This window comes from Patagioenas fasciata, chromosome 1 (genome assembly GCF_037038585.1).
Source record: "Patagioenas fasciata isolate bPatFas1 chromosome 1, bPatFas1.hap1, whole genome shotgun sequence".
Classification (NCBI taxonomy): Eukaryota; Metazoa; Chordata; class Aves; order Columbiformes; family Columbidae; genus Patagioenas; species Patagioenas fasciata.
In genome coordinates, this window is record NC_092520.1 from 28,121,857 (window position 1) to 28,135,755 (window position 13,899).

Consider the following 13,899-nt stretch of genomic DNA (forward strand, 5'->3'; position numbering starts at 1 on the left):
TTTTTTCAGGAAGCTCTGGAAAGCTACTAGATAAAACAGAGTCTCTTTCTTCATTGAAAGAATCATTAGTAAATCTGATTCCCCAGTTACACCACTCTTTCAGTAAGTCATTCCCTGGAAAAAAACTTTGAACGTAAGTAATTTACATCAAGTTGTGTTTTGACTAACCGCATTTTAGACCATAACCCAGATGTTCTACTTCTTGCACTGGTATTTGAACGCCAGTCACGTCTGCAGCTTTGTATAGGCAATAGTCATAAGTGTTGACCTTCCTTTTTCTCAGATCCTGTAAAGACCAAGAGTCACAATCTGTTTCTTTACCCTAGAGCAGATGACGGACCTAGCTAGAGCGAAAGAAATCCAAACCACCCATCCTTCAGGATCTCCCACCCACGGCTCTCTTTATTGCAGCTACTAAGTACAGAAAGTAAGACTGTCTGATACCCACTGACATCATATGTTTTAAAGTTTTGTTCAGATTCAGTCACAGCTAATGAGAATTTCCTCCTCTTTAGGTAACATAATAAATAAAGATTGGAGATATGGTACAAAAAGAAAGTAAAAGGATTTTGATGTAATCCTGCCTCCACTAAAATTACCAACAAAATTCCCATAGATGTCTTGCAGGGGTAGGATGTCTCCTCCCAGATAACATCCACCTACTATCTCTAATCAAACAGCTGGTAAAATCTTTGTTCCAGCCATAACTTTTGCATCTCTTAAATTAAGTTTTTGAAATGAGCTATCCTTCTTGTACTGTGTGGCTCAGTTAGTGAATACTTTCACTTCAGCCCTGATGAAGGGCTTCTGTACCTGAAAGCTTGTCTGTTACTTGCAGCTGTAGAGATTGCCCAAAAAACCCCCTTGCTTTCCTGTTGATTGTTGAAAGTGGTAAAGAGAATATAAAAGCAATAGTTGTAGCAAAGAGGGAAACCTAAATAATTAAATTACAAAAGTAAAGGTTTACCATATTGAATAGTGCAGACAACTGAGCGTAGGGGAATCTCTGCCATGTATTAGGGGGGAGGATAGTTAACCTGATCACGATGTTCTTTTGTGACTTGAGAATATTTTTGTGGTGCTGGGCTTCTGTGTATCATGCCATCATCCCCATGTTGGGGTGATCCTGGATCATACAGGGATTTCCTCTCCAGAGTCTAATTTCCCTGAAGGGGACATGAGAGCAAGGAGGGAAGAAAGACAGATCAGCTTCTGATAGTGCCTCATCACCCATGAACAAATAAAATAGAATTCAGGAATAGAAGAGATACAAAAAGCCTGGTTTGTATCTTCAACATTTGTTATGCTTTATGTGATGATTTTCCACTGCACAAATATTTTTAATAGCATTCACACAGAAACCACAAAGAGTTAGATCATAACCTCACAATTTGATTAGATGGCAGTGTGTCAGTAGCACTAGTCAGTCATTAACTAATTGTTTGCTTATGTAAAATTTAGAGGGTTGGGGGGGGGTGTTTTTTGTTTTGTTTTTGTTTGTTTGTTTGTTTGGTGGTGTTTTTTTGCTTGTTTGTTTTGTTTTGTTTTTATTTTTACTTAGCACTTCAGAGTGTCTGGCTGCTGCCCTGAGCTCATTTGAATCACATTATAAAGCTGGGCTGCAAATTTTGGCATTTGCAGTTGAGTTCACAGTTACAAAATGCACAACACTATCCACATGATAAATTCATTGTGACTGTGTACATGGTCTTTATGGATAGATGAGGCAGACTCAGTTTAAAGATTCCCAGTGAACACACTGGACAGGCATATACTTTACACTTATGGCTTATTGTCTCTCTGTGATCAACTAATATGTCCTGATTTTCTCTTGTTACTTCAACCAGCTGTGTTCCTACTCACAGGCACTTCTGTGTGTGAAACCAGAAGCCTGGATGCTTTCTGAACTTCAGATATCAGGGTCTAGATTCCAAGAGCCAAAAGACTTTGAAATGGCTTTCTGCTGCCTGATTCTTCGGGGAAGCCCAGGTATCCTGGATGCCAGGAGACGAAGACTTTCAGACCAGTAAGGTTTTAGATGATGAAACTCCACATTTCTACTGACAACTCTACTTGATTCATGAGAAGTACCAACAATTACATGAAATAGTTACTCATTGCACTAGTCTTTGAAAAATACAGTTGAAATAAGGACAAGCAGAGAAATACATAGGGGCATTACCAGCTCATAAGAAATTTTTCACAAATGCAACTGAGCCTTTAAGTATTTTTTAGGATTCTAGTTGATCTTACTGGAGTAGAGGGTTTGGACCAGATGACCTCCAGAAGTCCCTTCAAACCTTAAACATTCTGTGATTGTGTGATCATGAATCACACAATCCTGAACTGTTATGGCATTATTAAGAAGGAGATAAAAAAAAAAAAAAAAAAGAAAAAAGAAAAAAAAAAGTGGCAGACGTATGAGGCCATCGACAAACTAAATAAAAGTCAATAGGTTGTTCAACACCAAAATAGATCTCCAGTTGTACAGATGTTTCAGGAAAATATGAGTAAGTTCATTACTGTCACATTAACAGGGATGTACATCTTTGTTATTGCTAAAACAGCTGTCTTTTCTGCTGGAGGAGTACTTGATGGAATATGTCTGCCCAGATGGCAGCTAGGCCAGAAAGGGGAACAAAGTATGGGAAAGTAGTTCTAAGGAGAGTACAACAGAATCACTGTGGGAAGGCATCACTTACCTGGGCAAAGCAGTAACAGTAGGGAACAATCCAGCCTTGGCAAGGAGATCCATAACATGATATAATATGACTTTTCCATCTGTAATACCTCTGATCTGCAGCTGGTGAAATAAGAAATTAATATTTGATGTGCAGCTGTTTTGTTCCAGACTCACTCCTCTTTGGATTGTGGCATGATGTCTCCTCAGCTCCTGTTTTCAGAATCCTTCCTGAGGAGTGAAGATGAAGGAGAGTACACATTCAGGTATTGTCCCATTTGGGACACGCATGAAGATCCACTGTCTTGGAAATCCTCTCGGGGCTTCTCCAGACTCATAGAATCATGGAATAGTTTGGGTTGGAAGGGATCTTTCAGGGTCATCTAGTCCAACTTCCCTGCAATGAGCAGTGACATCTTCATCTAGGTCAGGTTGCTCAGAACCCTGTCCAGCCTGGTCTTTAATGTTTCCAGGGACAGGGCATCTACCATTTCTCTTGGCAACCTGTTCTAGTGTTTTACCACCTTCATGGTAAAAAATTTCATCCTTATATCTAGTCTGAATCTCCCTTGTTTTAGTTTTAAACCCTTACCCCTTGTCCTATCACTACAGGCCCCACTAAAAAGTTTGTCCCCATCTTTCTTATAAGCTCCGTTTAAGTACTGGAAAGTTGTAATAAGGTCTTCTGGAGCATTCTCTTCTCCAGGCTGAACAATCCCAACTCTCTCAGCCTTTCTTCACACGAGAGCTGTTCTATCCCTCTGATCATTTTTGGGGGCTCCTCTGGATCCTCTCCAACAGGCCCATGTCTTTCATGTACTGAGGGCTCCAGAGCTGGACTCAAGACTCCAGGTGGGATATCACCAGAGCAGAATAGAGGGGCAGAATCACCTCCCTTGACCTGCTGGCCACACTCCTTTTGATGCAACCAAAGATATGATTTGCTTTCTGGGCTGCAAGTATATATTGTTAATTCATGTCCTCTCCATCAGGTTGCTCTCAATCATTTCATCCCACACCCTGTATTGATATGGGGGTTGCCCTGACCCAGGTACAGGACCTTGCACTTGACCTTGTTGAACTTCATGAGGTTCACATAGGTCCGTCCACTTCTCCAACTTGTATAGGTCCTTCTGAATGGCATTCCAATCCTCAGGTGTGCAACCCCACCGCTCACCTTGGTGTCATCTGCAAACCTGCTGAGGCTGCACACAATCCTATTGTCTGTATCTTTAATTAAAATATTAAACAGTATTGGTCCCACTACGGACCCGTGAGGGTCACCACTTGTCACCAGTCTCCAGCTGGACATCAAGCCTTTGATCACTACCCTCTGGATGTGACCCTCCAACGAGGACTTGTACAGGAGGTGTGTGCCTTGCGGTGGTCCCACACACTTTTCCCAAGGTTTTGGCACTCCAGAAAAAGCCTTTCCAAAGATAACCTCATCCATATCCAATTTCATATGAAAATGTAAAAGAAAAAAAGTACAGCCATATGCATCTTATTTTAAAAAGCTCTTAGCCAGGATTTCTCTTTAAAAATTGCACTCACTGTATTTCCTATCTTTGACCAGCTCAGCTTCTGAAATGAGTTATCCTTCTGTCCTCACTGGAAAGAACAATCCTTCCCAATTAAATCATAGCTGGGTTTTTCTAGAAATGGAACAAGGAGGCTCAGCAGTCTCACTCACTACTCCATCTATATCTTCTACTACCATATGGGCACTTTTTAATGAAGGTCTTCATAAAAAACAGAAACAACTCCTACTAAGTCCTCCAGACAAACTGATCTAAGTGTCTTCAGACAGATGGATCTGTACTTGTCATGGAGAACTACAGGGTCTGAATTTGCTAGAAATCATGGTGACAGACTGACAGTGACAGGTAGGCACCTGACCTCTGGAGGATTGCAGGGGTACTGGTGACCTTAAGAGGTTCCTTAGATCTTGTTTGCAATCAAGTCAACAGTCTGAAGAGCCTGGGATAAACTTCTGTAAATCATATGTCAAGTCACTCCCGTATGTGCCTCTGAAAATGTCCCTGTCTCTTGCCAGTAGTTTTTGCATTGATGTGTTTTTCTCTATTAATAAACATGCTGTTTTAATTCTGTTTAGTGTCACATTCACATCACATGGCTTCAGTGTGGTCCTGACTTAGGCCACATGTTCCAGTGTGGGAAATAGAGCTGTTGAAAAAACTTGTTAAATATTTTTGATGAGAGAAAAAAAATATTTGGACTGGCAATTAGAGGACCAAATTCCTGTGGTTCAACCCAGACACTATTAAAACAACACTAAAGCATATCAGCAGGAGTTATCATGAAATACATATTTATAAAGCAGGCATGCAGTAAGCAGAATCCCTCATAACTCAAACATCCAACACACCACGACCAGCAGCATCTTTCACTTCACACTGGTATTAATATATACCTAGAGTCAGAACTGGGCTCTATTTTTGTTTAACATCTACTTTAATGACTTTGACAGTTGGACAGAGCATACTCTTAGTAAGTTTGCAGAGGCTAAAAAACAAGGAGTGATTGATGTACCAGATGGCTGTTCTGTCATTCAGAAGACAGGCTGGAGTAACTGGCCAAAAGGGACCTCATGAAGCACAACAAAGGAAAAAGCCAAGTCCCCGCTCTGGAGAGGAATAACCGCAGGCACTAGTACAGTTTGCAGGCTAACTGACTGGAAGGCATTTCTACAGAGTAGGACATTAGGTCCTGTTGGACAACACATCGACCATGGGTCAGTAACGTGCTGTCATGGAGAAGCAGGCCAACAGCCCCGAGCTGCATTAGAAAAAGCACTGTCAGCATGTGAGGGGAGCTGATTCTTCCCTTCTAATCAGCACTGATGATGCCACACATGGAGTAGTGTGTCCAGTTTTGTAGTTCCCAATGCAGGAGTGAGTACAGGAAATGGTCATAAAAAGTTAGTTTAGTCTTTTTAAAAGTAATATTTTCAAAAATTGTTCCCAGTAAAAATATTGGGAAATTCGTGTGACATATCATGCTGGTCTTTCAAAAAAAATAAAAACGCGATATTGAATGTGCATGGCTGAGGTAGGCATTTAAAATGCACTAATGAAAAGACCTACTCAATTTTCCATATAGAATCTCAGATGGCATTTTTGCCACTCACTTTTTAAAAGATTTCAACATTGATTTGAGATTTCTGATTCTACAACAATTGTGGATATATTTCTTAGGTGCTGAGTTAAAGCTTTGTTCTGTTCAGCTTTTTACAGATATCACACACCACTATACTACTAGAAGTCCTGGAGTTGTGCCAAGAGTCTGCTGTGAGTGGACCATGGTGAGAGCACTGAGGTGCAACCTGAGGTGATTGTAAAGATCTTTGAAGGAACAAGAAAAGGGTAAGAAAGGAAGAAATAACCAAAAGACCAGTGCCAATAGAAATATCAAAATTTACTCTCCTCTCACAGTACCCAGGTTACCAGAATGTTATTTAAGCTTAAAAATGTGGACCCTGACAGGAGGAGGTACTGTAGGCAGTTTAAGTCTGACACAGGTGTGATGCAGAAATTAGGCTGTACAATACAGTGCTCTTGTGCAAGCTAGAGAGGGAGAAATAGGGTTGGGTGAAACTCTTTGCTGTGTCATGTAAAGAAAGAATCAGACACTATTAAGAAAAAAAAAATCTCTCCTGTTTTAGGCCTTGTTTCACGAGTCTTGTGGTAATGCTCTGAATGGGTGAGGATACATAGACTGCAATGTGTACGAGAGTATGGGAAGATTTGTATATGGATGTCAGTCATCTATTAAATTTTGGACCTCTTATTCAATTTAATAGATCAATTTGGCAAAAGGAAGGGTATTGAACACAGAAATCTATACGAAACAGCTTATAATTTGTGGTGCTGTTTTTAAGGGTAGCTTATCTTATGTCTCTCACATTTAAGGGGAAGAATAAAGAACTTTTTTTTTGAAGAAGTCAGATTTTAGTTATTTTGTCTTGTTCTTTGTCACAGGTAAGTCTGGGAATTGGGTTTTATATGTATTAGAAACTAAGCAGGGTTAGTGTGACTGCAAATCTCACTGTGACTACATAGATCCATGACAAAGAAGTGCTCAGGCATCTTTGCTGGTCACTTCACAGGGGAGATGAGAGAGGGAGGAAGAAAGGACAGAAGTGAGCATTTTATATTAAGATGAAGAATTAAGTATATGGTGATATTTAAATGCTAAGTATTGTTAATTCCAGGGCAGTTTTGTTATGCATCTCTGCATTGTAGATTCTATTTTTTTATCTTATACAATATACGAAAAACATTCACCATGGTGTCCTCTGTTCAATATTTGTCAAATTACAAATACATGTGAATATTGTGTCTCCTACATCACAAAGAAAAACACATAGATATAAATCCTAGTTTCCAGAATATCATGAGGGAATAATTAAATATGTCATTCTCAAATTTCATTATTTTTAAAACAGGCATGAGTATTCAGTGATCTTATAAATCACTTATGTGCATCTACTGTTGGCAAAACTGACAGATTTGTGATGACTGCCAGTTATTAATTCTTTGACATCAGTTTTTCATACAGGATACAACAGGAAGCAGATAAAGTGCTTTGAGAATTCAGTCGCCAAATCAACTGGGTGCTCCTCCTTATAAATCACCAAGAGATTATAAGGAGACACCAAAGAAAAGAGATAATTCTCTTTTACTAGTAAATATTCAGACTTGGTAGTATGCTCATCCCTTGTTTAGTCACATTACATTAGTTTAAATAACTATAAGGTGAGAACTGGATAACAGGGCCTGGGTGGTGGGTTCATATTCAAAATAATTCTCCAGATCTGCTCTTTGTTAAAAGACTGTGCTGAGGCAGAAATGACTAACTATATGAAAAGCAAGTAAAAGAACATGTTGATTTTTTTCTGCATTGCATTGTGGAAGGATTCTTGTTTAGATAAATAGAAAAAGACACACCAACAGAAGATGTCGGTGTACAGTGCAGCTGGACAGACACGTTCTATGGTTAAGGAAGTAGTCAGGGTGATGGAATGTATCAGGGAAATAAGTGTTCATAGAAGAGTGCCCTTTTGTATATTGTTGTATTTCACCTGGATTATATTAGTGAATGTTAAAGTACTGAAAGATATTTCAGTGACTACTGGAGGCTTTAAAATGTTATCGAAGCAGAAAACATTATAAAAATAGGATGTTACAAATTTATTCCCACTTGAAAAGGTGAAAATGTCCTATCGCAGCTTAGGTTTTAATTAGTTTTCTGGCCTCCTGCTTCCTCACCAGTTGTTGTACATGCTTTCTCTGTCAGTTCATGACCCCTTCTATTTTCTTCACCTCTTCCTGCTCTTTTTTTGGGAGAAGAGAGCACAGGCACGTTCCTCCCCCTACATAATTATTGTCCTTTAAAATCTTACTTGTCTAAACAGGTCATGGTGGTACAAAGATGAAGAAAGTTAATGATTTAATGACAGTCAAAGACCCCAAGACAACGTGACAGCTTCTGTTCACCATCTAGGTAGTCCTAAGAGCTCTCATTCATGTTCTTATCTAAAATCTATCTAGCTTTTACCAGGGTTAAAATCTGTTCTTCCTCCAAAGCACTATGATTGTAGAAACTGAGGTCACCTTATCAAGACACCCCAGTAAGGCTGAACAACATATCAATCCAATGTTCAGATAGCTCTGCCGTTCAGGGAGTAGTGCTCGTGGTATGTGGTCAGGGAATCAGTGAAGGTATTTGATTGCATTTAAGGAGAGTGATGAAGTCTAAGCACATTAGCATGTGCTAAGAGAGAAAAGGAAGCATCATTTTGCTTCCATGAAAGTATATTTCATCCTAAAAACTACAATAAACTGTAAGACATGTAGAATTTGCTATTTTAATACAAAAATATTTACAAATGAAAGCAAGCACAGTTCCGCCAAATTCTTTATTGAGTACTTGTTTCAAATCAAGTATAAAAGCACATTAGGTAACTCCTCTAAAACTTTGGTCTGCAGAATTAAGGCACTTTGCACACATTCTTTCCTACTCTGTGAATAATTGTCTTCCAACTTCTGTTAATAAAGGTAAACAACTTTTATGAGTATAAAACGAGAGTTATAAAATCGACATAATTTACAGATAAATCCATATTAGCACCATGTATTAGCAAAGCATGTTTTGATATAAAAGCTTTCAGACCTAGCCTTATTTTTGTAAAAACTTTTTCCATGCTGAGTTAATTGTTGACATGCATTTTATTTATCCCTTTTATAATCCACTTTAATAATCAAAAGACACAATTAGGGAAAACTATGAAAACACTTTGGAATCTCAGTATATGTGTTGGTATAGGATTCCTTTCATGGGAATGATTTTTCTTATAAATAAAGAAGTCAAGGTGATTTCAAATACATATCAAGAAGCTCATAATGTTTGCTTTTTTCTTTTTAAGACCTTCTGTTAGCTGTGTTACCAGAAGGTATTTGGATATGCAATGTAGAACAACAATGACAAGAAAAGATATGTTTAATATAAAGCATATTCATTTGTTTAGAAAAGGTAACATTATTGGTGTTATGACAATAAAAACATGGCGAAGTTTGACTTACAAAAAGCATACATATACTACTGAACCAAAAGTGCTATGTTAACATCTTGTATTTCCTTAGATTAGTCTAAAAGTAACCCGATTTTTTTTTTTTATAAAATTGATCAAATTTTATTTATGTTTCCTATTTGGTGGAAATAATAATAATAAAAAAATACACTCTGTATTTTTCCCTGCTCTTTTTGAATCCAGACCTGCAAACACTTACTAGCCAGCATAAGAAGGAATCCTGGTTCTACAGAAGATGACAGTCTCCAGCAGCTCCAGGATCCCACCTTGCATAATGCTTACTATCAAGAGCTGTTAAAGCACCTCCAATGGACTAGTCCTAGTGAGCACCGTGCTAGCAGTGAGTATCTGCAGCTTCACATCTTTTTATGGATTCATGGTTCAGTTTAGATTATGCTATCAAAACAATGTTGTTTTCTAATGTTCTCAGTTTCTAAAAAAATATTCTCTATTCTTCTCAGAGTCCATGCTGTTATTTTTAATTCTGTGGATCCTGTCATGGAAAGCTTTTAGGAATTAGCCAGTCTTGTCCTCCTTCTTCCTGTTCCCCCTGGGAAAAATGTGAAAAAACCCACAATTACTACCTATAATTATATACAAACTAGTTACACAATATACTATATTTCCTTGTGAAACAGACATGTATAGAGAAAAGATGAAGCCTGATGTTGAGTCTTTTACTGCTGTGCTGGCAGCTAGGAAACTACAATGCTATCTCACCTTCTTAATTGATCAAAATAATGTAGAATCAATGAGTTACAAATACCACAGTGGGGAATTGCACAGTGTCATTTTCACAGTGTTCAGCTCCAGAGTCAGATCTCACTTTGATGCTTTATCCTAATTTGAAATATTGTTTCACCCAAGCACATAATCAAAGTTATTTTCAGATAGAAATATATATAAGTAAAAAATATAGGGACCCAGTAACTAGCAATACTAAGCTTTGTTATTTTTTTTAAGCATAAATGTAACTCACTCCTTTCAAACTCCATTTTCTTAAGCATATTTTTTTCTTTCCTGACTTCATCTGAGACTAATATTTGATACTTTTTAAAATATTTAAATATATGTTTTGCTTTTACCTTGTGTCCTCCTAGTTGGTTGTACTTTCCGTACAGGTGCTTCTAGAAAACAGAAATGTTGCAGTCAGAAGTTATCTGTAACATCTTTTGAATTAAAACTCATTAGAAATGTTGGAATCCCATTGCTGACTTGTGAAGTCTGTTCTTTAAGGTTTTTAGTAAATTAAAGATTTTGTCTCATTAGCATGTTGACTTAATCACCTGAAACATGAATATTATAATACAATTCACACATTACTGTCATGTGCAGTAATCCATCAAATCTCATCAACATTTTGAAAGTATTTTTACAATTTAACTGTATGAATTAATCCATTATTCGCACTTATCTCCTGCAGATGGTTACATGATGTAGGTATGTGCCAGGATGTTTTGCTCATGCTCTTCACTCAGCAAACACCTTCTTACACTGTCAGCGATGTACAAAGTCAGGTTAATGTACAGCCCAGGATTCAGACTCAGCTTTTGGCAGAGGATGCTCGCATCTGCTGTATAGACATTACTTCAGGAGTTATTTATAAGTGATGTGCTTGAAACTCAACCATCAAAAGATGTTGGCTTCATTTCCAGCTGCCTGGGGTTTGATGGGTAACTACACTGTGAGTCCACAGTATTGTTCCACATCTAGAGTTCAGCTGATTTTCTCAGGGACTTCTGTTTTAAAGGGTAGAGTAAATCAAGGGCTATTGAGTAGGTACCCACCCTCATTAGCAGATATATCTGTTTCCAAAATACTGAGCGAAACTAATGATACTTTTCCCTCTTTCTCATCAAACTTTGAGACATTTTTTCAAATCAAATTTCTCCTCATTGGGAGGAAAAACATTTCATAAGCATAAGAGATAATCCTTCTGTTACTGTCACAGACATGTTACTGATGTTTTTTCCCTTCTTTATAATGATCAAGTACTTGTATTTTACTTAAACAGCCATAGTCAGTTGCCTTTTTATCCTGAGATACAGGGTACATAATTGCATGGTACAGCGTACATAATTGCATGGCCTTGAGATACAATTTTCACCTCATTATAGATCAGGTTAAACACTGGATATCTGGATCAACATACTAGAAAATTTCCAGATCTGCACCACCCTGAAAAGGACAGAACATTGTCCATCAAAACTGTGCTTTCCATTCTTAGATGCTGTCCATACAATTATGCTTTCAGGCAAACTCCATGGTCAAAGTTTACACCTGTCTGTAATTTTCAGGCAACATCTGACTTCCCTGCATGCCTTGTACTACTCAACATTGAAGTTATACAAACACTATGGAATATCTTCAGTATTTAGTATAAACTTCAAAATTTAAAAAGTAGAAACATATTTATTTAACTTCATTCTCCGCAAGTCATATTTTTTCCTATTGATTTAGTTAAAAGACTGACAGAATAAGTTATTCTGCATTATTAGAATTATAATTGGAAAAGGACATACAAATGCAAAACCAAAAGAAACCCTAAACAAGCTACTTCTTAACTTTGAATGAAGAACATTAAAAACCAATTGTTAAACTTGAAGAACACATTTCTAGTATAAAGCCAAGCTGAATTGTGTTTGGCTCCTTTAAGAGAGATTAATTTTGGACCTCAACTCAATTCAGCCTTTTCAAGCCCAAGAGCTTCTCCCATTTAAAAACATGGTAAGAACAGAGAAATTCCAAGACCCCGTGAGATATTTACTCAGCCCCAGAGGTTATATTCCTTCCACTCTATCCCTCCCCCTTCACCAAGCTGAGAACCCCTCATATCAGCAGATCACATTAACACCAACAAGAAATAACTCAAGTTAAAAACAACTCACGTGGTCTTCTTCTGGGTCTGTTGCTTAGAGAAAAGGCAATTCTTATGGTGCGTGTTCCTTCAAATGTTTTACCTAAGCTTTGTGGTTAAACATTTCCTCTTGTCTACTATGCCTGCTGAATCTGTTAGTTACTTTTAGCCACAAGATAAGTCCCAACATTTGTCTCTGCATGTCAGTGGAATAATTCTTGTCCAAAACAATTGTAAAACTCTTCTTGCTAAAATACTGTCTTCAGACCTAATTTCTGTGAATAGCTACTACAAAACCCCACCTGGAATGATCACTTCAGACAAAGCAGGTCTTAGTGATACTGGATTTTTAGACCAACTAACCTTCCAGATGGACTTTCTTGATTTCTCTCTCGATAAACTGTGGCTCTCCCTCAATTACTTTAGTAACCTTGGTGTACTCAGTTCCAGCTATGATAATCATCAAAAACAAATGAGTTAAATCTGGCATAGCATTTTTCTTTATACAAGGAGCCTTCTGCGGTCACAATGTCATTTTGGGGGTGTAAGTGTATGCAGGCTGCCGTGTTATTGATGTCGTAAGGTCCTCTGGCAATTCCTTCTCTAGGGCTGAGAGTCATTAATGGAAACGTTGGCTTGAAGTTTTGTTTCAGCAAAGACTGCCAATTGTAATAGGCATCACTGGATATTGTATGAGCAAACTCACAGCCCATATGAAAACATGCTTTTACTTTAGACAGTGGGAATATATCCATTTGTGACCAAACTTGCATTTAAATGCTTAGGAAATTTTCAGTAAAACAGAAGTAATTTGATGTAGACAAGAAGGCCATAAAGCTTTATCACCATTATCAACAACAGCCACAAAGCAGCATATATATCTGCTTGTATTGGCTAAACATATGGTAAGGTATTATGGCAGCCAAGGGTAGCTGACTGGACAAATCATAGAAAAGATAAATAAAAATCAAATTAAAACATGAGACAAATCTGCCTATTTCGTCCATTCTGTAAAGCAGGATGTTTATGCAAGCTAACATATAATAGCAAGGAAAAACAACAAGAATTCAAGAGATGATATCGTCTTTTCCAAATTTACTACAGAGAAAATATCTCTTTTTCATACACCTGTAGTACCACTGTAAGATGTATCTCTACAGATTATGCCTGTTTAATTGCATGCCTCTGTAACTGAAGATGATTACAATTACAATTGTAACTGTTAGATTCTGGAATCTGAACTGTCACCAGAATTTTGAGCAGTTCTACAGGTAAAGTTTGCTCCTGCTCTTTATTGCCTTGTTGACACCAGTAGAACATAGTTCAGTATATGGAAAGATTTTCCTCCTAAAATTTATTTCATTTTCAACTTTGTTTTTAAATATTCAACACTGAAGTCCTGTCTTAGCTCTGTAAAGCTAAGATTTAGATGTTCAAAACAGAAGAGAGAAATACAATCAACAGTATCCATAACCATCTGACCATTTGTAACTTGTCTCTAACAGTAACTGTATTTTTAACTAGCATGGTTTTGACTGGTGGAAATCTTTCTGTGTTGTTCAGCCATCACTCAGTTTTAAAATTAAATTTAAGTCACATCCACAGGATAGTGCTTTTGAAGGACTACAAGATTTATTTCAGTGAACCCATGGCTGGCTGTGAGCTACTTTGCTAGTATTCAAGTTCATAACTTACTGAGAAGTGAACACAAAATTTAAGTAGATTCAGTTAACATATATCAAGAAAAAT

The 13,899-nt window shown here is 37.6% G+C and overlaps 1 protein-coding gene across 14 annotated transcripts in view; it reads right to left on the reverse strand.

Moving 5' to 3' along the window:
• Window positions 1-8,607: 8,607 nt before the first annotated feature.
• POSTN (periostin) overlaps window positions 8,608-13,899 on the reverse strand; it is a 460,633-nt gene continuing 455,341 nt past the window's right edge. For 8 of the 14 annotated variants that reach the window (XM_071805106.1, XM_071805098.1, XM_065829404.2 and 5 more), the window contains 3 exons: window positions 12,514-12,600; window positions 10,379-10,420; window positions 8,608-9,843 (listed from right to left, as the gene is read on the reverse strand). In XM_071805106.1, the coding sequence (XP_071661207.1) occupies window positions 9,803-9,843; window positions 10,379-10,420; window positions 12,514-12,600 (170 nt within the window). In that variant the 3' untranslated portion in view covers window positions 8,608-9,802. The remainder of the gene's footprint in view (window positions 9,844-10,378; window positions 10,421-12,513; window positions 12,601-13,899) is intronic. The other 6 variants (XM_071805103.1, XM_071805101.1, XM_065829432.2 and 3 more) reach the window with 1 other exon arrangement.